Source organism: Podarcis cretensis (genome assembly GCF_951804945.1).
Source record: "Podarcis cretensis genome assembly, chromosome: Z".
Taxonomy (NCBI): domain Eukaryota; kingdom Metazoa; phylum Chordata; class Lepidosauria; order Squamata; family Lacertidae; genus Podarcis; species Podarcis cretensis.
This window is the reverse complement of record NC_137184.1, coordinates 9999749-10025603: the sequence shown is the minus strand read 5'-3', so window position 1 is coordinate 10025603 and position 25855 is coordinate 9999749. Positions and strand designations below refer to the sequence as shown.

The window sequence follows — 25855 nt, the reverse complement described above, 5'->3', positions numbered from 1 at the left end:
GGGTTTTGCAAGAAGTTAATATGCCTGGCGGTGCCTGCCGTGCTCTGGTCCATAGGGTCACGAAGAGTCGGACACGACTAAATGACTAAACAACAACAACAATATGCTCCCCATCACTACCACTTGCAGATTATTTGTGCTGGATTTGAGCAGGGATGGGGAACCTGGGATGCTATAGATGTTGTTGGACTTCGTGTTCCATCAACCCCACACTGCATTGACAGTGGTCAGGAATGATGGGACTTTTATAGTCCAATGACATCTGGATGGCCAAAATTCCCCCATTCCTCTAATTGTGATAACATTTATGGAAGGCTATGAGTATGGTAATCAGAGAAAAATATTTCAGCATTTTAGGAGTAAAAATGACTTTTAAGTTCAAACTCTTGTAGTCTGTGTTTGAAACTTTATCTAGGAACATATGTGAGCGGAACTGGATTCGGTTACCTTGAGATTTTGTAGTTCTTTACCTTAAGTCTGCTGTACTATTAAACATATACAGTGGTACCTCGGGTTACATATGCTTCATGTTACAGACTCCGCTAACTCAGAAATAGTACCTCGGGTTAAGAACTTTGCTTCAGGATGAGAACAGAAATTGTGCTCCGGCGGTGCAGCGGCAGCTGGAGGCCCCATTAGCTAAAGTGGTGCTTCAGGTTAAGAACAGTTTAAGGTTAAGAACAGGCCTTCGGAACAAATTAAGTACTTAACCCGAGGTACCACTGTAATTTGGGAATTGGTGGTAATGGCTTAGTGCAGTGGTTCCCAATTAGGGGTCCGGGGACCCCTGGTGGTCTGCGGAATACCGCGGCCATATCCCTTGCCTCTCCCCCAACTAATTTTTTTTGTCATTTTTGCATGGTAATATCACAAATTTTATGCTCTGTTTTACCACTGTGTGATTTTGCAATATATTGACCAAAATCTGTTTTGAAATCACACCGCAGTAGTGATTTTGATCTGGCAATACACAGCAATATGTCGCTTCTTGCACGAGGGAGAGCAGAGCAACTGATTTCAAGGCACTGCCCATATTACACGAGGATCTCAGCCGATAACGCTGCTGATCTGAGCTGCCTTCCCCCACGCTGAGGGAAAACAAGGCAGCTGATCACAGAGATGCAGTGTGGGGGATCTGTGTAGTCCATGGTTCCAGGCACAATGTTGAGAGGGAGCGCAAACAGGCACCCCACTGCAGGCTCCTTCATCAGAGCTTGGCTCTGTGGCAAAAGTCGTTGTGCCTTGCCCAGGACCGGTATGAGGAACAGACTGCGATGTTGACTTTACTCAGTGGTATATCGCTGCTGAAACTGCTGCTGCTCCTGAGTCCCTCTGCTAGCAGCATCTGCTGGAGGGAGCCCAAAGTTCCTTCCTCCAGGAGGTGCTGCTAGCAGAGGGACTTAGGAGCAGCAGCGGTTTTACCAGCAATAGATTGCTGAGTGAACCCGCCATCCCACTCATATGATGGAGAGGGTGAAACAAAGCTGTATTGGTGAGGCACCAATACAGCTTGTTCCTCCCTCTGCATCTTTAAACTGCTAGACTGAGGAATGTTCAGCTGCCCTTGTCTCAGTCACGCATTTAAGGAGCCCCCAGCCCGCCCGCAAGTTGGCAGCTCTGTGAAACTGCTCAGCTGAGGGGAGCACAGTTGCCGTTCTCTACAGTGAGCAGTTAAAGGAGCCCCAAAGCTGCAGGGCTGTCTCAGCTGGGGGGGGGCATTCCCCCCCCCCGGCTGAGCAGCGCAAACAAGCTGCATTGTTCCAGACCATGAGCCTGGGTGAAACTGCCTCAGCTCTTGAGGTGAGAGCTGAGGAAGTTTCACCCGATGTCTTGCAGGTAGAGGCTAATGCATATTGTTTTTTCAGCGTTGTGGTGTATCGCCAAACTGTGATGTTTGGCTGGCGATACACCACAATGTTGAAAAGCTGCTATTCCCGAGCTCTACCACCCGATCCCCATGACTTCTCCTTCTCTCATCCCTGTGCCTGATCTCCAATTTCAGACGTGATATTTCGGAATATTGTGATGTTATCTGCTAATATATAATGATAATGAAAACTAGACATTGCTTGGCCCTAGTCTGTTTTTTAGTATTCCTAAAATCTTTTTCTTATTAGGGGCTACCCCACATTTTGTTCAAAACACTGCTTTGCAGAGGTAACTACCATAGAGTTATCAAAATCTTCAAAAGTAGATTGTCTGTGGCTTGACTTTTGAAAAATAGGGGGTCCTCAGTAATTAGCTAATTGGGAACCACTGGTGTAGTGTGTGATAACATCCTCTCTCTTTTTTTTCTAGTGCCACCATGGCAACCGCACCTTACAACTATTCCTACATCTTTAAGTACATCATTATTGGTAAGTATAAATATAAACCAGGTCTTTGTATGTATCATTTGTTTTACTTGGTGGGTAAGTTTTTGTTAGAGGGTTGAACTGCAGTTAGCATGCTTTGGTGTTCTGATAGGCCAGTAATCTCTATGTACTTCCTTTCCAAAAGAGCAGCTAAGGAGGCAGTATGAAAAGAAGTGCTATATCTGTTTAGAACTACAGATAAGAAAACTGTAGTTTGCAACCTTTGCTTAAAAATGGAAGCAGCTCAGTCTTCTTTTGTTGCTTTAAAAATTGTCCCCCTTGCATGAATTTTGTATTTTTTACTTTGAAATATCTGTTGTAATACTTACTGGATTGTTGAAATTTTTATTACCTGTGTATTTCCTTTAAAAATTGTTTTGAATTGTTGATTTGCTCTTGGTTTCACTGTCTTGCTGATTGAAGGAAGAACGAAGTCTCAGCTTCACAGGGTGGGTGGTGGAAATCAAATGATAGTCCTTGTGAAACAAAGCATTTGTGAAGAAAATTTCCAATCTGCATTCGATTCCAGGAGAAGAAACAAGGATAATACATATATTGCTATTATTGATTTGATTTCTCATTGATCCTTCACCATCAGGGCGGGTTACAACAATGTAAAAATAGATTATTACAATTGGTTAAAACAATTTCGAATTAGAAAAATAGGACAAGTCCTAAAAATATCTCTGATGTCAAACGCCAAGGTAAAGACATCTGCCAGCATATGGCAGAAGCTGTATCATGATGGTGCTGGATGTGCTTTTACTTGGAGGGAATGCCTCAATTTAGGGACAGTCACAGAAAAAGCCTGCCGTGGGCCACTACTCCCCACACTTTCTGAGGGTGGTAGAGCTACCAAGAAGGCCCTCTCTGCCTGGCTTAACACCCAAGAGGATCTAGAGGAAAGGTGTTGGTCTTTCAGGTGTTTGCGGCCGAAGTCATTTAAACACCAATGTGAGCACCTTGAAATGGGCCCTGAAATTAACTGGCAACCAGTTAACTATGAAATGCCCAGTGTATTTCAGTTAATGACAGCCGCCTTCAAAGATACAGAGTTAAGCAATACTAAGTTCATGGCTGTGGTTGGTTGTTTTAAACTGCTCTGAGGGGCTTAGCCTGCAGGACTATTGGTTATGCAGCCTCTTCAAAGCTCACTGGAAACTTCATTTGGGAGTATGCCATGTTGGGCAAGGAATTCCTGTTGCACAAAGCTTTTTCTCACTGCGCACCTGTAAAAGCACCTGTAAAACTTCGTGCTTGATAGTCATGAAGTGGAGACTGAGATGGTGGCTCCAAGCCATTTCCCTTCATTTAGCTGCGGCGGCTGTTGTGCTGTGATTTGCTCAGTGCTTGGCACACAATGACCCACTGGCCTACAAATAGTCATATGGTGGTATAAAGCAGGGGAGAGTTTATAGTTGACATTGTATAGGTCATTGGGCCCTAAACTTGCAACATGGCTTATGTGCTGTTTACACCAAGCCTTAAATATTTTGTGCATTCCTCATGCTAGACGTGGCTTAGGTTACTTCTGAGTGAGGAAGAACTAAAGTGTCTGTGTACTAGTTGTTGGACTACTCGCTGCTATTCTGAAAGTAGCTGGTCTTGTATTAATGTTTAACAAGCCAGTCTTAGACTTGGGAGAGGCCTAGGTTCAGCTCCTTGCCTGGTTGTAAGCTCTCTGTGTGGCTCTGGGTTTCTCCCTCTTCAACTCAACTCTGACAGCAGAGTAGCAGTCAGGATGAAAATGGATGAGTGTTCATAACCTTGAACTCTTTGGAGGAAGTGCAGGATAATAAAAAAAATTCTCTGTCTTATAAAACGTGGAAGGAATGGAGGGGAGAAACATTTGCACTAGATGCTGAGGTTAATAGTTCTAGTGCTGTCTGTTGCAGTGCTGTAGCAGTGCTTTCTGTTTCATTTTTTAAAATTTACTTTCATAATTCTTACTCGTGAAGTGTTACAAGCAACTGGTGCACAGAGATTATTCACCAGTAGACTGTAGAACACAGAGCTGGCCCTTCAATAATGTGAGGTGAGGAACCTACCTTGGATGGCACTTGAGAGAAGTGGTTTTGAAGAGTCACAGCCAGAGTCACTGCCCTGCTGCTGCTTTTTACATGGTGGGGTTGCCATAGTTGCTGTGTAAAGTGGCAGCAAGGCAGGGGCTTCTCTTCGTCCTCTTCCAAGTGCCACCCCTTTCTGGACAGCTGTGGCGAACAGGCTTGCTACTTTCATTACTTATGTATGAGAACAGCTAGCCTGTTCACTGAGCACCTGGAGATCAGCAAGCTACTGCTCCATTATTGCCGCTGCATTACACAGCGACTTTGAGGACCCACCTTGTGGAGCAGTGTCTTCCACCTTGCTGCCGCCTCCTCCTCCTCCTCCTCCTCCTCCTCCTCCTCCTCCCTTACCCACCTATTTCTACACTCTCTTGACTTTCCTCTGCCCACCCCTCCAGCCCATTCCCTTAATTTTTGCCTTGGTTGTTGCCTCCATTGGATTGCACATTTCAAATGTTGCTGGGCTACATATTTAATAGAGTATAAAGCATACATTTGCCAAATTACATTGCGAAAATTAGGATGTGCATTAGATTCGATGGTGCATTAGACTCAAGTAAATACAACAGTGCATAGTGCTGATCCTGATTTACCTACTCAGAAGTAGATCTGGGACTTTCTCCGCAATTAAGTGGGCTGTGTAACCCACTGAGTTAGTGTGTGGGGATGGGAAATAACTGTTATTGTTTTCCTCAGCTCCTGGGGAGGTTTCTATTGAGCACCCTAAAGCAAGGCAGAGGGGGAATAATAAGCAAACCCCTCTCTCCCTCAGTGAAAGCGCCACGAGGGAAAAGCCCCCCATACCCTTTTTGTCAGCGAGGCGAGCCAAAGCGTGGTTCCCACCTGCCTCAGCTCCTCTACCCAGGCGGGGCCCAGCACTTCCACACTGCGAGAGAGAGAAAGGCAAGCTGGCACTGTGGGGTCTGTTTTCTTGGTGCATGTCTGCTCTCCCGCTTTGTGCTGCCACACTCCAGGGCCCTGCTGCGGGATCAACTGAGTCAGCCTGGCAGCTTCCTCTGTCGGAGGGAAGCGGAGGTGGACGCTGTTGCGCAGGAGGCTGCAGTGAATCCCACTGGGCAGGGCAGGGCGACTTTGCTGTGTGGTTTCCTGAGGGGTCCAGGCTGTGGTTGGTGATGGAGAAGCAGAGGAGGAGGAAGAGAAGGCGGGCTTCTGGGCAGGTAAGGTGGCCGGCGGGAGAGCGCGCCAGCCACATGGCTAGTCCTCAGTGTGCCCAGGCGGTGAAGGAGCCTCTGGGTCACAGGGGTGGCAGGATGGGGGCTGTAAAAAAGGAGGCATGCCCTCCCTGCAAGTCAAGATAGTTTTGGTGGTCTAATGCACACATTTTTTTGCCAAATTATGTTTAGGACGCACATTAGATTCGATGGTGCATTCAGTACAGTATTTATTGGATTTATGTTTCACCTTTTTATCCCATGAGCTCAAGGTGGTGTACACAGATTCTCCTCTTCCTCACATAATCCTCACAACCGTCCTGTGAAGTAGGTTTAGGGGTGGGGGAGGAGGAGATGGAGAGAAGAGAGAGAGACAGGCCCAAGGCCACCCATTGAGCTTCATGTCTGAGTGGGGATTTGAATTCTGCTCTCCCAGGACCTAGTCCATCACTCTGGCCACTATATCACACTGGCTGTTCAGTGTCATATCATCCCTGACCATTGATCATGCTGCCTGAGGGCTGGTGAGTGCTTGGTGTTGTACAAACGCGCTATACCGATGTGGAAAATGTCCTAGTAAGGCAGTCGGGAGGATGCATGTTTAGGTGATCCTCAGGTGCCAAAATGTTTTGGGCCGGCCCTGTCTGAATGACACATTATTGCACAGTCCTCTTCTGTGATACTAAGTTTCAAGCACAGTGATAATAGTACATGGCTTGTTACTAAGACTTGTTTCTTTCTTTTCTCCCCCCTCCCTCCGCCCTGTCCCGTAGGGGACATGGGTGTAGGAAAGTCTTGCTTGCTCCACCAGTTTACAGAAAAGAAATGTAAGTCTCTTCACATATTGACCTTCAAGTGATTTTAGATGGTAATCCACAGCATGCCTCTTCTCTCTTCTCCTTGCACAAGTTGATTTGGGCTTTTTTTGTGTCTTTGATCTGCCTGGCTCTATTTGTGAGAGTGGTCCAGCACGGCTGAGGCAAAGAGACTTAGCAAAATTGTTTAATGTGCCACTATTACAGTTGGACACTATTTTCAGTCTCTGTCTTAACTGGGGTTGGAAGAGCATCATGGGTTGACAAAGCTTCTTCTACATTCCCTTGAGGCCACATGACTCACTTATGTTCCTTGTGCTGGTTTACTTAAGATTGACTGCCTGGTCAGCAGTTAGGTCCAGTGTAAATTTTCCCAGCTTAGGCGTAGGTTTTAACTGGACTGTAACTTACCAAAGCCCTTAAAGTCCAGCTATTTTTCTATCTTTGACCAGAATTTTTAAAAACAAGGCATACCTTAAATTTGTTTAAGAACAAAACAGATAACGGAGGTCAAGAGCTAGTGTGGTTTTTGGCAGGACAGTTGTCTCTTTCTCATTCCTGATGAGAAAATGAACCTGAACAGCTTGGGGATGGGATAGTGTTATATAGAAAAAAGTACAGAACTTTAAAGCAGTTAGATTTCCTTTTTCTTTTTATTGGGATGGGTGAGATGAAATCCGAAGTTAATATTAAGCAGGTTTTCAGTTTTACATGCACATGCTCAGTGTTGCTATTGAGAGCTCTAAATGGAAGTACTGGTCGCCTGACTCTCTCTCTGTCTCTCTCTCTCCTTTTTGGCAACAGTTATGGCAGATTGTCCCCATACAATTGGTGTTGAGTTTGGTACAAGAATAATTGAAGTTAGTGGCCAAAAAATTAAGCTGCAGATCTGGGATACAGCAGGACAGGAGAGATTCAGGGCTGTCACACGGAGCTACTACAGAGGAGCAGCAGGCGCTCTTATGGTCTACGATATTACTAGGTAAGAGGCCTTCTTGTGCTATAGACACCCTTAGTACATTCTTATGTTACCTACAGCAGTCATACATCAGCTGCTGAGGTTAAACTCACTACTTTCCTAGCTCTTAATAGGACTAGAATGACACTCCTGGATCAGTTGGGGGCTCCTTCTCATCAATATCTTTGCTCTCAAAAAACGGCCAGTCAGATGTCTCTGGGAAGCCCACAGGCAGGTCATGAACACAGTGGCCCTCTGTCATTATTGCCCCAGCAATATTCCCCAGAATCCCAGGAATTTCGGCTCTGGACATGAAGGTGCCATCTCAACTGTGAAAGACCTGCTTCCATAAATTTAGCTAATTCATTTCAAAACTAGCAGCAGTCACTACATTTTATGGAAGTGAATTCCAGAGGTTAGCTATGCACAAAGTAGGGTATTTATTCTCTTGTCTGCTGGAATCTACTGTTTGTTGCTTTAGGTGACCCCAAGTTCTAGTACTGCAGGAGAAAGGTGCTGGTGGTGGAATGGCCTTTTCTGCCGACTTTATCAACATAATGCACCAAGGTTTTGTTTGTTTGTTTGTTTGTTTTTGCTGATATTTCTGCAAGGGGCACGTGACTCAAAACAGATTTTAAAAGCATGGTCACTTTTTTAGAAAAACAAACCTAATTAGATCTTTTCAGGATGATATAAGTGTCAAATCATTGTCTTGATTTTAAGAGGAACTTTAGCCAAGGTTGCGGCTTTAACAGCTGCTCCTTTCTTAGCCCTTAATGTTATGTAATACCTGTAAACACTTCTCCTTTTTTGGCCTTGCCCAGGAACAACAGTCTGGGAAAGGAAGAGCAATATTCTTAAAAGTCAAGTATCTGGGGTTGTTGAGTTTCTGGGCTTTGGTAGCTTGCCAAAGGTTCTTTGCTAGTAAATGGGACAGAGACACATTGGCTCATCAGGAGCATCTGTTTTTGGGAACACATCACTATCTCCTGTGCATCTAGCTTCCTGTATGGTGTCATGGAACTGAACTGAGTGAAGAATGCCCCACGGAAAAAATATGACTATTTTAGTCCTATTTTAGTCTATTTTAAATAGGACATGAAGCCTGTTGCTAAGTGCAAGAAGTTGGGAGTATTTGTCAGCTCTGTGTTGGGCTAATAAATAAATAAATTATGGAGTCTAGTTATGGGATTGATATTTTACTGCCTTTACAGTAGGGTGAATTGAAACCAGAGGTTTCTAAACTAAGTTTAACTATTCTAATTTTGGAAAAGTTACAAGAGCAAGCTTGGGAATGAGGCACATCGGTTAGTCCTACAAAAGAAGAGAATGGTTTTTCAGATCATTGCAAACCCTAGCAAACAATACTTCACCTTTCTGTATCTTGGGCATATGTGTATGTTCCCCAGATGCACAAGATCAGTGTTCTCCCCGACCCCACCCTCCAGACAATAGCTCTTTAAGGGGAGATTTTTGCAACATTTTGTCTTAATAGATTTCCCCTTGAAAATCAGGGAAATGAAAAACAAGCAAGAATCTCTGTTAACAGCTCAATTCAATTGCCTAAATTGGAAGTAACATGTTCCTGTTGTGTCCAGTACCATCCTCAAAGTGTAATAGGAAATAAACTGACATATTATGCTGGTGTGACCCTATAAGTACTTAGTTTTGCCCTTTCTGTCTTCTGCAGAAGAAGCACGTATAACCATCTAAGCAGCTGGCTGACAGATGCAAGGAACCTAACTAATCCAAATACTGTGAGTTTGGCTGTTTAAAAATGGTTGCATTAAATGTAGGGCTGTCAAACACCCTTTGAACATCTGCCTTTTCGTTGTTTACATTTAAAATCAAACAAATATGACCTATTTTGATATCTTTGGGAGATGTTGAGAGTGTGATAAGTAGCAATTTGTTGATAAAGACACAAAGTTACCACTTAAACTACTACAGTACTTGCCAAATGGAAAAGCTACCTTTTATTTTTTATTTCCCATTACATCAACGCATCAAAATGGGGTTGGTTTGAAATCAAGGGTGCCATTAATGCTCATCCACACTGAACTGGCTTTAAATTTGCTACCAGTGATTAAATTGTTAAAGCGAAGATCATGGCTTTGATTAAAAGGCCTTGTCCTAAAGCATGGAATCAGAACACAAGGCTAAATTGCCACCCTTTTGCATAAGCTGCTGCTGGTTGTCATCTTATGAAGTATAATTTCCCCAAAATTATAAATGAACATAATTGCTGCCAGAAGGAGTACAATGTGAAGGTAATGGCAAGAGTCATTAAGGAGAAAAGGGAAGAAAAATAGTTGGAAAGAGCCAAATCAAATCGATTTAAATCACTACTGTAGTCAGTAAGACTTGATTTAAATCATTTTTTTTTTACAGAAAGACACATAGGATTTGGTTTGGGGCTTTTTTTGAGGCTAAATACCACCCCATCTCTGCAGTTGAAGTTGGTTTCCTTCCACCCTGTGTAACATCAAGTGATTTGAATACATCTGTTCCTGATTTGGTTCTGTTCTCCACAGAAGTTAGTTCTAGGTAGCCAGGTTCACTTCCTCATTAGTGTGACTATTTTATTGCATAATAGCCTTTCTTGAATCTGAATGGCCCTGCAGTAATAAGAAGTTGAAGTGTCACTTAACATTCACACTTGAAGTTCTGGCAGCATTTGATTTTGGTTTTCCTGATCTGTATAGCCTTGCATAAAAGGATTATCTTTACCAGCTCTACTCAGGCATGTCTACTCAGGAGGGCTAAAGTGGCAGCTGCAGGATGCTGGAGCCTAGGGAGTAGGACTAGCATGCAGCTGTTGACCTCTTGCCTTCAACAGGGACTGCCAGTTTATCAGAAATCTTTTTGTGTCTTATTCCGGATGCAGGTGATAATCCTTATAGGAAATAAAGCGGATCTGGAAGCGCAGAGGGATGTGACATATGAAGAAGCCAAACAGTTTGCTGAAGAGAATGGTGGGTGTTGCTACTCCAGTGCTGTGAGTGTATAGGTTGGATTCTAGGCCATGGTAACTCCCAGAAGCCGTTTTGGGGAGCGGGGAGACCTCAGCGATTCAGGGCTTGAGTTGTCTCACGTACAGATCTGGTTATGCAAACTACTGACCCTGGAGTTCTTTGGGGACTCTTACTTGTGAGGTTTGTTATGGGGCACTTGCTATTCCTCCCTATGCTAAAGTTGTATTTTGTTTCTGAACAGGATTGCTGTTTCTTGAAGCGAGTGCTAAAACGTAAGTACTGAGTCTTGATTTCTTGAAACCGAAATTGCTTATGTGGATTCATCCATAACGTGCTTTAAGGGGTACTTTGATTTTTAGTCTCTGTAGCTTGAGCAATTATACCCCCTTGGTTCCTTCCCAATCTTGCTGTCATTACTTTCTCTTTTCCTGGAAAAGCATTAGATATTGCTTAACCCTTTGTCCAGTGTAATTCTTCACTCAGTTGTTAATTAACTGTTTACTTCCTCACATTAGTTGCTGTGTTCATCATTGTCACGTGTCTGACTTTTGCTCATTAGAATACAGTGGTATCTCGGTTTACATACGCTTCAGGTTACATACACTTCAGATTACAGGCTCTGCTAACCCAGAAATAGTACCTCGGGTTAAGAACTTTGCTTCAGAATGAGAACAGAAATTGTGCGGTGGCAGTGGGAGGCCCCATTAGCTAAAGTGGTGCTTCAGGTTAAGAACAGTTTCAGGTTAAGTATGGACCTCCGGAACAAATTAAGTACTTAACCCGAGGTACCACTGTACTAATATACATTATAGTGAGTGCATAGAAGCTTAGCTAAGCCCCATAAGGTGGCTTTGGTGTTGGGGAAACAAGAGGAATCTGAGTTCTGTTCCTTAATGATAGTAAGAAGCAATTCTGGCATGTTCAGGGGTTTGACTGAGAATGTCCACACTGGCCTAACCCCAACCCTGTTGTTGCCAACCACAGGAATTCAAAAAATATAATAGCTGTGTTCAGATGTCACAAAAAACCATGGTTTATCATGATGGGAAGGAGCTAGAGTGAGCTTTGGGCTCACACATTCCTCTTTTGGCATGGTCTCGAGGAAGAGAGTGGACGTTTTTGCTTCAGTTTTTTAACTGTTGTTTGTCTTTGTATGAAGCAAACTGTTGCTTTATTTTAACTGCACTTTATTGAAACAAACCATCTTCAAACCATGTTTGTTTCAAACAGGGAATAGTTAATTTTAATTGCAGTTTAGAGTTTGGGTGCCGTGCTAAAACTGAGGTTTACTTTTTAAAAAGGAGGCTTTCAAATCTCCCTGTGGCGGGAGGGAAGGAGTGTGTGAGCGATAGTTTCACTGCAATTTGCTCCATCAAGTTAAACATAATTTATCAATCATTTGATGTTTTGGGATCTTAGACTCATGAACTTTTCAGGAATTTCTGCCCTGTGAACTAGAAATTCTTGCTCTAAAGCAAGGTAGTCCGTGGTGGAATTGAAGTGCTCCATGGAACAGATGCAAAAGGGAACACTGGCTACAGGAGTTTGGGGTCCTTCAGGCAGGGCATCCTCAGCTGGCTCTATTAATATGAAGTGGGGTGTACCAACTGAGAATCCTCTTGCATCTGCTTTTCGTGCCCCATGTAAAAGTGAGAAGAGTAATCCGGGGTTAGTTGGAACATATGGCAGGAAGGCGTGCAGGAATCCACACCATCCAGATGTGTGCTATGAAGACACTAGGGCTACTGATGCAGAATATCTGAAGCAAAGAAAATGGCCATTGCAAGATGTTCTGTTGATGTTTCCATAGTGGTGGCGGCTAAAATAGATGGGTTGTGCAACCTTAATACCTATGAAATATGAATGGAAAAAGGGGTAGAAGCTCTGTGCTACATTGCTCCTGGATAGTTAATGGTGGGTATGTGAAATTCTTTGTGCAACAGGCTTTCTATATACATTCTAAGTTAATATTGCTGCTTTCCTTTTTATCAGAGGAGAGAATGTTGAGGATGCATTCCTAGAGGCTGCCAAGAAAATCTATCAGAACATCCAAGACGGGAGCCTGGATCTGAACGCTGCAGAATCTGGTGTACAACACAAGCCTTCCGCTCCACAGGGTGGCCGACTAACCAGTGAACCCCAGCCGCAGAGAGAAGGCTGTGGCTGCTAGTGACCTCACTTCTTGGCTCTGTTTCTGACCTTTCACCTCTGTTAGGAGCAGTGCTTTTGGCTGCTTCAGTTTCCTCTGTCCATCTTACTGGGTTTAATTAAAACTCCTGAGGCAACAGTTTAACACAGCACTAAACTGCTAAAAAATAAATAAGAGAAACTTAGATGTAATCAGGTTATCAAAGGCAAGTAGAGTCATACCCTCTCCCTGCATGGTAAATCTAGAAGTCTCCCCCCACCCCAGTCCTTGTGAATAGGTGTCACCAATACATGATTTACAAAACAGAGCACTGATGGTTGGACCTCATGATTTTTTTTATTATTCTTTCTCTTTCTGCAGGGCTTTGTCTCTTGTAAAATTTAACTTTACTAGCTTCAGCCTTTCCTCGCAGTCTGCAAGTGGTCTGGATCTGTCCTTTTTAGTAACAAAAAAAAGTTGATTTGCTGTGAAACAACCTACATGATTAGAGTGGGATCCTGCATAAGATTCCTTTTTTAGTGGGAAGGATTCCCTATTATGCAGTTGTTGGTGGTGGTGGCGGGGGCGTGGGAGCACTCATTGCAGGAGTGTTAGCCTTCATCCATCTTGGCCTCCCACATGGCAAGTATCTATCTTGTGCTTGTGCTCTGTAGCTTGATGCCACCCACCTCTTCCTTCTCCTTACCATTTTTACCTTTTGTGGCCCTTGTTAACAGAACGTAAATATGTATAAATTTTGAAGGAACAGAGCTAACACTTTAAAAAGTACATTCTGTGTATATGATCTTAATGAAATAAAAGCAAACTGATTTACTGGCACTAGAATAGGTAATATATTGGTCTGTACAGTTCAACCTAATAATGACCACATCACCCCCAGCTTTAGTAACTGCAGTTCACTGACCATTGGCTTGATTCCGTGGTGTTGGCATTTGGAGGTTGTGCTTAGGAAGCTGGTTCCTGACACAGTGCAAAAGAACACCTACCCCAGTGTAATAGTATCTGTCCTATTTGGCACTGTCGTCAGCCTATTGCTGCTTTTGTTTAATATTCCTGGTCTTGTGCAATTGCTGGTGTGCTAATATACTTTTCCTCTCTCTTTGGGAAGACTTTTTGCATTAATCCAGCTTCATTTCCTGCCTTATTGTATAGGAAGGATGGGCTGATGGACATCTTACACTTTTATGAAAAGATATATTCTCAACTGGACTGTCAAGCATTTTACACTCTAGGGATTTTGAACCATACCGTGGCATTTGACACTACAGTTGACATAGGCTTAATTTCTGCTCCTCCTCAGTTCTTCCTCCATGCTGTGGTTGCAAAGAACTTTGAGAGAAGTAATTCAGAGCAATTGTGTATATGCAGACCTGTCTGTCTACTTGGGTTGGAGCCACCACATATGTAAACAATGCCACCACATATGTAAACAATCTCAACTGTACTGTAACTCTTCCATAACCACCTGCTATTTAAAAGAAAAAGAGGGCAACAAATGGGTTAAGCTTGATTGGGCTTCACTATGTTTCACTATATTGACTGCAATGCTTCAAATATAGCATAGGGTTTTTTTTGTTTTTAGCCCTGTAAAGACACTAAGCAAGGCCATGTTCAACTATGTAAAAGCAAAGGGTGATAACCAGCATACTGTACAGTCAATGTTAAATAAAAGCCAAAACTGGAATGTGCAGATGATTTAAGTGTTTGGATAATGTGTACACTGTCCCTTTGTGTGTTTCCTTTTTGTTTGGCTCTGGATAGGTTTCTCTCCCCCAACCTAAGATTCTTAAAATAGATGGGTATTACAAAAGATGCAGCTTGGATTGCACCATGTGGGGTTTTTGCCCGGGGACCATGACCAGTTGATATACAATTTTAAGTTTGGGCAAAGGCAATCACTTTCTGCAGCTTGTTGGTGGTGCAATACCCCCCCCCTCCTTATATCCTCCAAATTATAAGTTACAGTAGGTCTTTGTTTCTGTGACAGGACTTATTTGGGCTGCTGTACTCATTTATTGTAACAATGCTATTATCTAAATATTTGTAAATAAAGTACCTGTATCTAGATAAATGAGTGGTCGTTCTTTGAAGATGTGCACTCAAGAGGGTGTGGATTGTGGGTCACATGAAGCAAGTATCCCTTTTTATATGAACTCACTAGACCACAGTTGTTGTAGTTTTGCTATATTATTCCATGTGTGAAGGTTCTAGACCCGTGTAATATTTGTCACAGAAGGTGATAGATGGCTTTATTGTATAATGTATCAAACTTAATCCTCCCTAGCCTGCTCTCTATGAATATTTATAGTAGTGTGAAAGCAAAACCCCCCGCCATCATTCTAGGTGAGCTGCTAGATACCTGTGTAGTCGAAGCACAATCAGCATGCTTGCCTTTAGACTTTAAATCCTTTTGCAGAACACTTAGTTAAAGCACGGAATGTTAAGACCAACAGATGTGCTGCTTCACCATCAACCAGTCCTCAAGTCTAGTTGCAGATCTTTTTTATCTAAACCTGTAGGGAAGAGCCTAAAACCTTATTGCTATAAACAGGCAACAACTAGAAAGGCTGCTAGAAAACACTCATTTATCACTAATGTACATTTCTGTGGATTAATCTTGGCTGAAAGGTAGGCTCTCCAAATAGAGGAAACTGTTAGAAAAAGATCAAGTTCCCATTTTAACAGGGGCAATCCTCACACATGGTGGAATGGTGTTGAAAATCCCACCCAATGCAGCATTACCTAGCCCTAGATTTGGAATGGTGGAAAGTACAGTTCTCCCTCTTGAGCTTTGCTTTTGAACTTTCTGGTTCTACTTGCTCTTGGATCTCATCAGTCTTAATCATTAAAGTTCATTGGAGAATATCACTGAAGAATTGTGAAGTTGCATAATCAGTTTGATGGAAGAAAAACTGATCTTGAAAAGCACATGTTTTATTATTGTTAGGTAAAGGGGGCTCACTTCATTTTTGTAAGTGCAGCATTGCTTAAATTTCAAGTATGTGTGGTGGATCTCAACATTCAGACCAGTAAAAAATAGCTAAGGGTTGTTTTGTATTCCACCCTTTTATTCAAATGGTAGACACACTGAAATTAGTAAACCTAAGTAACGTCATGTTACTTCCAATGAGTCTACTTAGAACAACCCCTAGTGAACAAACGTCAGCTTCTGCTATATTAATAAAGTTTATGCTAGTTTTCCACAGTAGCTCAAATGGACAACAGCCATTTGCTGTGGCAGAATCCACTGCAGTCCTGGATCACAGAATGGGAGTGGAAAGAGAGAAATAGAGGAGGAAGTTACTTTTTATTTTAAGAGTTTAAGCAGGAATTAGAATAAAGTACTATTTGAGGTAAACTGCAACAGAATTAAGAGCTGAGACAAAACTTATGTGTGTAAACTGAGAAAAAGCTCTGTTGGGGGGGGTGAGGAGGGGAAGTGAGGTGAGACAGCCAGTCTGTATAAAAGTTAAGTCACATGACCCTGCATCTTCTAAGTAGGTAGATGGAGACAACCCCCATACTTTAAATACCTCCTTCATAGTGGGGAGTAAATTTGCTTCTGGTGGAAATATGGAAGCAGTTATTGCTGCAAAATCTAGGACACATTCAAATCCCTTAGGTAGGCAACATTTTTCAGTGAGCCTTGATCCCTTACAGGCAACCTGGGTGGAGCTAGTTTCAAAAAGTCACATCCATTGCATTTGTAAAGTAGGCAACATTCCAGCTGTGCACAGGTTGATATTTCTACACAAACACACCATGCAGGCAAAGAATGCATGACACAAGGGTATCTACCCAAGGACTAGATACATAAAGCAGCCTAAGAAGGCTGTACTTTGCTTTTTGGCCTGAGGTTCCCCATCCCTGCCTTGTAACATCCTAGATATGCATAGGAACCTGGTGGAACAACCAGTCACTAAATATTTATGTTTATAGAAAGCAGAAGAAAACGCAAGGTGTATTTTTTTTTGGGGGGGGGAAGGAATATTTATTTTTGTAAAAAAAATTCAACAGAATACAAATTTTCACTAAAAATGCTTAAAAAGCTTATGCCCATTCACCCACATATAAATAAATGCACGCATCCCTACCCCACAAACAAAAGGATGCAGACATCAATGGCTGTAACTTTCAAAACTGCAAATGCTACACTCTAGCTTGCATTGCAGAAGTGCTCCATAGAAATAAAAATTCAAGTAAGTGTGCATACGTAATAAAAAACACCTGAGCTCACACCTAAAATGTCTTTAGGAATATTAACAGGGACTTGGAAACCAATGAGGTAGTCTTCTGATGCCTTCAAAGCCAGGCTATTGGCACGGGCTGCACCAATACAGCTGCATTTCGCTGCTTACCTATAATAATAATAATAATAATAAACTTCAGTGATTACTGTAAAATATGCTTGCTGCAAATGGCAAGCAAGGTTACAATCATACCAATTTACTGATTAACAAAGGATTTTCAGTTAACTTTTTAGCAGAAGTCATTTCTTAAGCATAAAAGGTGATGCTGGTCTGGCTGGAAGTAAACTGAGGTACTGTGTTGCCTCAGGTTCTGGGTAAGCTGTTACCTTCCTAATTGCTAGCAGAGCTAAGAAAAGGGGAGCTGCCAACCATGAATGCATCTAGGAAGGGCAGTCCAGAAGGCTGGTGAGAGCACCTCCCTCTAGGTGACAAGATAGGGTTCAATACAACTGATGCTCTCCAGTGGAAGGGGCTACCTAGCTTCCCCCACAATGTACAGTACTAGAAAAGCAAGGCAACCCACCACATAGCCTTTATGACTATAGAAAAATAATGAATCCAACACAATGTGCAGCAGGGAGAAGTAAAGATCACTACAGCAAGGAGGCCACTCTAGAAACAGATGAGTTCTAAAGAGATGATAATGGTCCACTAGGGAGCAGTGGGGATTATGCCACCCAGAAATGCTTTACCTTTTGGAAGGTTGTTTCATTCAACATTACGCACCCTGTCAAACTCTGCGAAGGGTACTGTTATAGGCTTAGGCAGACCTTTATTCCATTGGGAACTGCTGGTGTGACCTCATCCAGGGCAGAGGTGCTATAATTAAATTGTGGTCTGTTATGTGGGCTTGACCAACAATGCTGGAAATAAAATCTAGGGGGGAAAGATAGTCCTGAGAGACTGAAAATGTCTTCAGGTTCTCTGACAGCTCCCTGGCATTGCTTCCACTAACATCTCAGATTATGTGGGAGAGGTCTTCTGCCTGATCCAACCCAGGTGCTCTTTGTTCAGTGCTGATGTGCCATTGCTTGAAGGCAAAACTGCTGCCAGGACACCATGGGCAGAATTCCATGACTTGGACATTTTAAGGAGTCCTGCTCATCACTCGGGGGGGGGGTGTGTGTGTGTGTGTAATCTTAATTATGTGCTTGTAAGAACAACAGGCAGGAGACTGCAAATCTGGAGGAGCTATGGAGGAACAGTTAGATGAGGGCAATTATGTCCTCTTCTCATTTTCCTGTGGCAAGATGTGACCTTGGAGTGGTATCTCCCCCTCCCCCTGCTTTTCTGAGCTTTTCCTGCTTCAGAACAGGGAACAGGCTTGGATCCCACTTAAGGTTCTGGAATGCCCTACTGAAGATGTAAAAGAACCTACCCCAGGTTGGGGTAGCGTAACCTGTGGAGAACCTCTCCACAGGTTACGCTACCCCAACCTGGGGCTACGCAGAGTTGTACAAAACAGTTTGAGGGCACCAGGATAGGGAAGGCTGTCACTAGCAATTGAAAACTGTAAGCATAAGTGCCCTAAATCATGAGCATGGCCTCAGTGTTTGATGCAAGATATAGGTGTGAGTTGTAACTCCCCCCCCCCCCGAGTTACATGGAGGAAGGCTGATTACACAGATGCTAGACTTTCAAAAAAAGTCATACTTAGAAATAAGAACTACATACTCCCTTGAATGAGGTGGCTAACCTGTGGCCCCTCCAGGAGTTGCTGGACTTCAGTTCCCATCACCCCTGACCAATGGCTATGCTGGCTGGGGCTGATGAGAGATTGAGTCCAACATTTGGAGGGCCACAGTCACACTGCCCTAGAAATTGTGTTTATATTTCAGTCTAAATGTTAACATTTATTGATCAATTCCACACATTCCACTGTTATCACTCCACCACTCTTACCTGCTGGGATTATGCCTTGTACTGATGAATACCTGGAGATTGTGTTGAAATACCTGTTGATGTCCTGGAAGGAGATCTAGAAAACTAGAAAAGATGTCCCCATTCAATGAGCAAAAAAACTGAGAAGACAACACATTCCAAGAGTCCTTGACTTTCCTTGCTTCTGGGATATGGATAATAGCAGCAGCATAATCCCTATGATTATTATTTTGATTATATTATTGTAAGACTTACAGCAGGCTAAAATATTTGGTAAAATATAAAAAGAAAGGATACACAAAACTTTTATTCAAGATAAGCAGGTCAGAACATTCAAAGTGAATAAATTCATTGCTCAGAGTAGTACATCTCCCAGTTCCTTCCTCCTGTGCTGAAGTTTTCCAAAACCCTTACAAAATATAAACTGCTAACAAGGTGGTTCAGTAAAAGGATATAACTAGAATAAAGCTTGTTATAGTCTAGGCAATTAGCTCTGCAGAGAAAGCCTGTTACTGGGGTGTCTACTAAAAGGACTTGAAAGAGATCCATGGCAGTTTATTCCAAGGCAGCCATCTGGGAGGCTTTTTCTTAACCACTGTAACATGCATTTTATTTTAGCTTTGGTGGTTGCAGCCATCTCACAAAACAGGGACAGAGGGCAAGAAGAGCCAACAGCAAAGAGGTAAGGAAAAAAGCAAAATACAAACTAGAGTGATTAAGTAGAAACAAATAGGAGAGAAAGGATACTAAGGAATTTAAAGAAATGCTAAACAAAAAACTGAGCAGAAACAAATAGGAGAAAAAGAACATATCTGCTTTGAGTGAAAGCAGGGACTGAACTAGAAGAGGAGCAGCTAAATTTTCAAGACAAACACCCCTGCTTTCAGAGAATCAAGAGTGAAAAGCCTGTTTGGCTCAATGGGCCAGATCCTTATCAGCCCTTATGGGGCAACTTTTGATAGATTGTTGGGATGTCCCTTGTGCAGTGCTTTCCCAGCGCCCAGCAGCCAGGTGATTGTCAGGGAATTGGAAAGCACTTTGCAAGTCCTGTGCTCAGTGCTCCCCAAGTGCTGAGCATAAGACTGACAGGACTGCTTTCTGCAGGGATCAGTTCCACAGTCTATCTAGCCACATCTCCACCTGCCCCACACCTGACATCACATGGGGGACAGGTGGGTGTAGTTTGGGAGAAACAGCCTCAGTGAGATGACATGTTGAGGTATCAGGTTATGCATGGAGGGACACACATTTTAACACAAAGCTATCACAAAATCCTGTTAAAAACCAACATACAATTAAGCTCCAAAATTTTTAGAAAATATGCATGTGAAAAGCCAATGCATATTCAGACCACAGAGAATTAATTTCTGATATTCAAGCAAACCCAATACATGGGGAGAAAGTTTTCTACTAGTTGCCTCCAGCCAGAAAGAACTGCTTCAACAGCTGTTCTGGGAGGGGTAAGGAGGGAAAGGAGGACACTCTGGACCCTGCCACTAGCAAGAGCCATGTGCTATTTTTTTCTGGTGTAAGCCACTGATCACTTGATCAAAAGGCAGGGTATACTTTAAAATGAATGAAAATAGAAAGGCTCTCTCCTACACAGAAGCAGTAAATCCAAATCAATGTGGAAACTTACCTGGTTCATTGTGAGAATTGACTCTTCATGCAGAGAGTCAGTTAACCCTGAGGAGTTCATGGAAGGAAACTGCGAATCTGTTGAAGTACTGCTAACTAGTTCATCCAATGCATCAACTTGCCTCTTCAGGCTATGGAGGGTGCCCTCAGTCTGCTGTTTTCCTTTAATTAACACCTCCACTTGCTTTGACATGCACTGACGAAGCTGAGCCTTAAAGAACACACTGAGTTAACTGACTGGTTTATTAGATAATTCTGTGCTATATCAATAAAGGGGTGCATAAAGGTAAAGGTAAAGGTATCCCTGACCATTAGGTCCAGTTGCAGACGACTCATCTCACTTTACAGGCCAAGGGAGCCGATGTTTGTCCGCAGACAGTTTTTCTGGGTCATGTGGCCAGCATGACTAAGCCATTTCTGGTGAAACCAGAGCAGTCCACAGAAATGCCGTTTACCTTCCCGCCGGAGCAGTACCTATTTATCTACTTGCACTTTGACGTGCTTTCGAACTGCTAAGTGGGCAGGAGCTGGGACCGAACAACGGGAGCTCACCCCGTCGGAGGGAAAAGGTGTACATACTATCAAGGAAAATTATGACCCCCACAATAACTGGAAATATTAGCCCCCTGCCCCACTCAAAGGCTGGGAACCTAGTACATGAACTGTTGTGGTACCTTGAGCCGATCCTCATGGTGCTGCAGCTGTTCTCGGCGTGCTTTTCCACGCCATTGTTCATCCTTGAGAGAAAAGAGAACAGATTGAAATAGGTGGCCTGATAAAAAGATTAAGGTAGGATTTGCAGGTTGGTAATCATCATATAATGAACATAGGACAGTGACATCATAAACTAGCAGGGCTATGAACACCATGCAGCTGCAGCTACTCTGCATAAATACAGAACCCTACTTGCAAGTTCCAGCAGCTCAAGTAGTTCAGGATTTATTTATTTATTTATTTATTTATTTATTTATTTATTTATTTAAAACAGGTTTTAGACCTCTAGTTATTTATTTTTAAAGAAATAGAAACTAGGACTGTAAGTGTCACTGATCAAAGTCTAGGAGCCTGAGTGTGGGGGAAAGCTTCCTGTGTTTGTGTTTCCAATGCAGGTGTACCACAGCAGGGAAGATGCAGGAGTTGGTTGCTTCCAACTGAGATTCATAAGACGCACAATACAGGAAGAATGATTCTTGCTTGCATGCAAAATTGATGGTCTGTAGCAGCTCTGATTTTTTTAACACTGATTTTAGTAGGGTTTTGTTTACCGTGATGTGGACTTTGGAAAGGTCCAGCTTTTCATCAAAGCACAGCATTCTTCCCTCATTATTTGTGAAAGGATAATTTTCCTTCAGACTTTCCAAGTCACTCTGAGGTCTTCTTTCAATCTCAAAAGTAGTCTCCAGTTCTCCCAAAAGCTTTGGAGGGGATTGACTCAGATCCTTCAAACCGGTTCTCATTTTGTCTTTCACTTCCAGCTTAAGTGACTTCACTGTCCCTTTCATCTCTTTGTGTTGTTTCTCTAAATTCTCTTGACTCTTCATCTAAGCAATGGGACACAAGGGTGAGACAGCAGGATTTCAGAGAGGATGCTAAGGATTAACAGCCAATTAGCAAACCAGACCCAATGCAGACACCCAGCAGGCCCTATGTGATCAGCTGCAGAAATGAATAGGGTCACTGGTGGGGCTCCTAATCTGGCTAGCATTGGAGGAACTGCTGCTTATGTGAGAATAAGGTAATGGTAAAGGGACGCGGGTGGCACTGTGATCTAAACCACAGTCTAGGGCTTGCTGATCAGAAGGTCGATGGTTTGAATCGATGGTTTGCTTACTAGGCAATGCCTTTCAGCGTGCTGGCTCTGGAAGCCTTGGGATGGTTGTACAAGGTCTTGCAGGCACTCTGATGGCCTTGCAAGATCTTGTGAGAGCATCTCAGAGCCAGTGTGCTGAGTGGGCCTTCTCAGGTAAAGCAAGAGAGAATTTAAAAGTTCTTTGGAAGGTTAGGGATGCGCATGAGGGTGTGGCTCCAAGGGTTTGAGTATGTGTGTTTTCGTGTATACACAGAACCCTTGGAATCAAACCTCTGTATGTGTAAAAGAAGCCATTGCTCTTGAGTTATAAAGTGAGCAGTGTTAGAAGTCAAGCCTGCCTTGAAACTGTTCCTATGGAAGCATTCAAAATGATCTTAGCTGGATCAAATTCCATCTAGTCCAGCAACCTGCATCCTTCCAATAGGAAATCCCCAAGCGGAGCATGAAAGTAAACAGATGTCCTGTGTTGTTTGTTCTCAGCGATTTGCTGCCTCTGAAAATGGATGGCTGATAGCTTTTTCCTGGAGGAGGTGAGGTCTATCAAAGGCTATCTAATTCTGTAGTCATAAACACATATTATGGCAACAAATTCCATAAATTAATTCTGCATTTTGTGAAGTCTTCCCTTCTTGCTCACCATGAATGTGCATTTCATTGGATAATCCTGAGTTTTAATGTTTATGGGAAACAGCAAGGAAAACTCTCCATCCACTTTTTCTGCACTATAGATATACAGTGGTGCCCCGCAAGACGAAAAACTCGCTAGACGAAGGAGTTTTTCGTTTTCTTAGCCGCTTCGCAAGACGCATCTCCCTATGGGCTTGCTTCGCAAAACGAAGCTTGCCCCGCAAGCTCCGGGGATAGCGGGGAAGCACAGCGCGTCTTCCCCGCTGTCCCCGGACCTCTTTTGAAGCAAGGGGCAGCGGGGAGAAGATCGCTTCTCCCCGTTGCCAGCCCCTCAATCTCCGGGGACAGAGGGGAAGGCGTGCATTGATTTTCAATGCATTCCTATGGGAAACCGTGCTTCACAAGATGAAAAACTCGCAAGAAGAAAAAACTTGCGGAACGAATTAATTTCATCTTGCGAGGCACCACTGTACAGGCAACGACTGATTAACGCATGTTCAAAAGACATGTGATTGCACATGTGCGCACAGTGCCAAACCCAGAAGTGACTGAAAATGTCACAAAACATCTTCTCCCCTCCACCCCTTGCTTCAAAAGAGGGGACAGAGGGGAAGGCGCGCGCGCCTTCCCCTCTGTCCCCGGAGATTGCGGGGCAGGCAACGGGGAGAAGCAATTTTCTCCCCGCCGCCTCTTGCTTTAAACAGGTCCGGGGACAGAGGGGAAGGCGCGTGGCGCTTCCCCTCTGTCCCCAGAGTTTGCGGGGCAGGCAACGGGGAGAAGCAATCTTCTCCCCGCCGCCCCTTGCTTTAAACAGGTCCGGGGACAGAGGGGAAGGCGCGTGGCGCTTCCCCTCTGTCCCCGGACGGTCTCCATAGGAACGCATTGATTGATTTTCAATGCATTCCTATGGGAAACCGTGCTTCGCAAGACGAAAAACTCGCAAGAAGAAAAAACTTGCGGAACGTATTAATTTCGTCTTGCGAGGCACCACTGTACAGGCAATGACTGATTAACGCATGTTCAAAAGACATGTGATTGCACATGTGCGCACAGTGCCAAACCCAGAAGTGACTGAAAATGTCACAAAACATGTCACTAAAAGGTTAACGTGGGCAGTGCAGGGTGCACTTACATGCGCTCTGCTGACATGCACAAGGGCCAGGAACGGAACCCCCACATGAAATGGTCATTGACCCTACTGATGATCCCTATTCTTTTGTATTTGGTGTAAAAAATACAGGGGAAGGTGGGAAGGTGGAATTGCCCACCTTTCTGCAGGATGTAGTGCATCATAGAGAGGCAATTTGTTGGATTCAAGTCCTACCTGTGACTTGAGCTGAATGTACTCCACTTGGATCTGGCTAAGGTCCCTCATAAGCTGCTTTGCTCGCAGGTGGTTGTCTTGTGCCACTTGCTCTATGGAGGCAACTTCTTTTTGCAAACAGTGGTTTTCCTGTTTTTGTTCCTAAAATAAAAATTGGTGGGTGCGCATGTTCACAGTTTTATATTTTGTTTCCCTTCAGATGACCAGTTATGCTCCTGTGAAACAAAAACTTGGCATGATAATTACCATCCAGGTAACAGTGCTTTGACAGGGCCCAACCCATGGCAAATGACATTAAATTATGCACATGTGATTGCAGCAGCTAATAGAGTGACCTGTGAACAGCTTAGCTTTAACCTTGCCAAGGAGTGAGAAGATGGCTTTGGGTGAACTCTCCCCTCCCCAACAGTAATGAGTGGCTGGGGAAACCCAACCAGATGGGTGGGGTAGAAATAAAATAAAATAATAATAATAATAATAATAATAATAATAATAATAATAATAATACTGACCTACATCACAAGTTTTTTATAGAGAGGAGGCCTACAACATAGCAACAGTGGGGCCAGCTTGGGATCTAGTGAATCCTAGGCTTGTTCAGTTCCTCGCTGGGGTACCTCCTTCCAATACACCCCCTTCCCTCAATCTGGTGTAAAGGAGATTTAGATTGCAGCCTAAACTGGTTGAATTTATATTCCATTGAAATGAAGCAGCCAAGTCCCATTGATTTCAGTGGGAATCAGGTTCAACCAACGATCACATTTTTTATTACAACAAAAACAAAACCACGTACGTGAAGTGCTCTCTCGAGTTGGGCCTTCTGCATCTTGATGGCTTCCTTCAGTCCTTCTATTTGCTTTTCAGCCTTTTCCCTCTCAGTTTGAATCTGATCATGGAGCACTGTCTCCTTGGCTTTTGAAAGTTCTAGCTCCCTTTGGAGGGATAAAACCTCACCATTTTTTTCTTGCAACTTCAGTTCTTTTTCAGAGAGCTGATGTCCTGGAATCAAGAAGATTCATTCAGCCTATGTCACCAGAAAAGCATGTACCAAATTTCAGTTCTCTATATAGTGAAGAAGTACTTTTGCAATTTTAAAATATTACATACTGTATGCAATTTTAATTTATTACATGTACATCCTTCCCTTTCGCTAAAGAGGTTAGAGAAGCATTTAAACCTATCTCACAAGGTTCTTTTGAGACTATGACTATCCAGGGATTGTACAGTTCAGTGTCTATCTCAATCTGAGAGTTCCACATCCACAATGAGGCCATAATACTACAGAGTTTATATTAGGACTTCTTCATATACTTTTTTTTTAATTAAAAAAAGTAAATTTATAAAAATGCACCAGTGGCTGTTGCAGCCTTTATCTCAACGTACGGGTTTTGCTGACTGTTTCTTCAAGAGCTCTGCACCATGACTCCTCCTCTTGAAGCTTCTGGATCTGTTCTTCTTTTCCTTGAACTTTAGCAATTGCTTGTTCCAGCTGGTATTGCTGCTCTGCTAGTCCTTGTTCCAACAGCTGCTTCTGATCCTTCAGTTCAGCTGTGCATTTCTCTAGCTTCTTTTCTTCATGTTGTATGTCCTCCCTGAGGTGATGAAGGACCTGGCCAAGGACAACACGTCAAGAGTGAACCTTCAATTGCAAGGGGTGGGGTGCAGGGGTGGGGATTGACCTTCACAGGCAGCTGCTCTTCTTTCTGTCTCTTTAGTCATATAAAAGCTCTGAGCTGAAAATTCTCCTTTTTCAAAGTGGAGCTTGATACATTTATGCAAGGTATTTTAAATTCTAATACAGTATCTCAGGGTTAATTGGGGCCAGGGAAGGATGTC

The 25855-nt window shown here is 43.2% G+C and overlaps 2 protein-coding genes across 4 annotated transcripts in view; one reads left to right on the top strand and one right to left on the bottom strand.

The window, feature by feature from the left end:
* The window catches only part of RAB14 (RAB14, member RAS oncogene family), a 34566-nt gene extending 20006 nt beyond the window's left edge, over positions 1 to 14560 (top strand). The window contains exons 2-8 of the mRNA XM_079962267.1: positions 2299 to 2357; positions 6366 to 6419; positions 7212 to 7389; positions 9056 to 9122; positions 10253 to 10340; positions 10582 to 10612; positions 12333 to 14560. Coding sequence (XP_079818393.1) covers positions 2306 to 2357; positions 6366 to 6419; positions 7212 to 7389; positions 9056 to 9122; positions 10253 to 10340; positions 10582 to 10612; positions 12333 to 12510 — 648 coding nt within the window. The 5' untranslated portion in view covers positions 2299 to 2305 and the 3' untranslated portion in view covers positions 12511 to 14560. The remainder of the gene's footprint in view (positions 1 to 2298; positions 2358 to 6365; positions 6420 to 7211; positions 7390 to 9055; positions 9123 to 10252; positions 10341 to 10581; positions 10613 to 12332) is intronic.
* A 1893-nt stretch (positions 14561 to 16453) lies between these two features.
* The window catches only part of CNTRL (centriolin), a 60903-nt gene continuing 51501 nt past the window's right edge, over positions 16454 to 25855 (bottom strand). For all 3 annotated transcript variants that reach the window (XM_079961885.1, XM_079961884.1, XM_079961886.1), the window contains 8 exons: positions 25403 to 25628; positions 24813 to 25018; positions 24020 to 24160; positions 21524 to 21799; positions 20933 to 20995; positions 20260 to 20469; positions 18642 to 18725; positions 16454 to 16847 (listed from right to left, as the gene is read on the bottom strand). In XM_079961885.1, coding sequence (XP_079818011.1) covers positions 18651 to 18725; positions 20260 to 20469; positions 20933 to 20995; positions 21524 to 21799; positions 24020 to 24160; positions 24813 to 25018; positions 25403 to 25628 — 1197 coding nt within the window. In that variant the 3' untranslated portion in view covers positions 16454 to 16847; positions 18642 to 18650. The remainder of the gene's footprint in view (positions 16848 to 18641; positions 18726 to 20259; positions 20470 to 20932; positions 20996 to 21523; positions 21800 to 24019; positions 24161 to 24812; positions 25019 to 25402; positions 25629 to 25855) is intronic.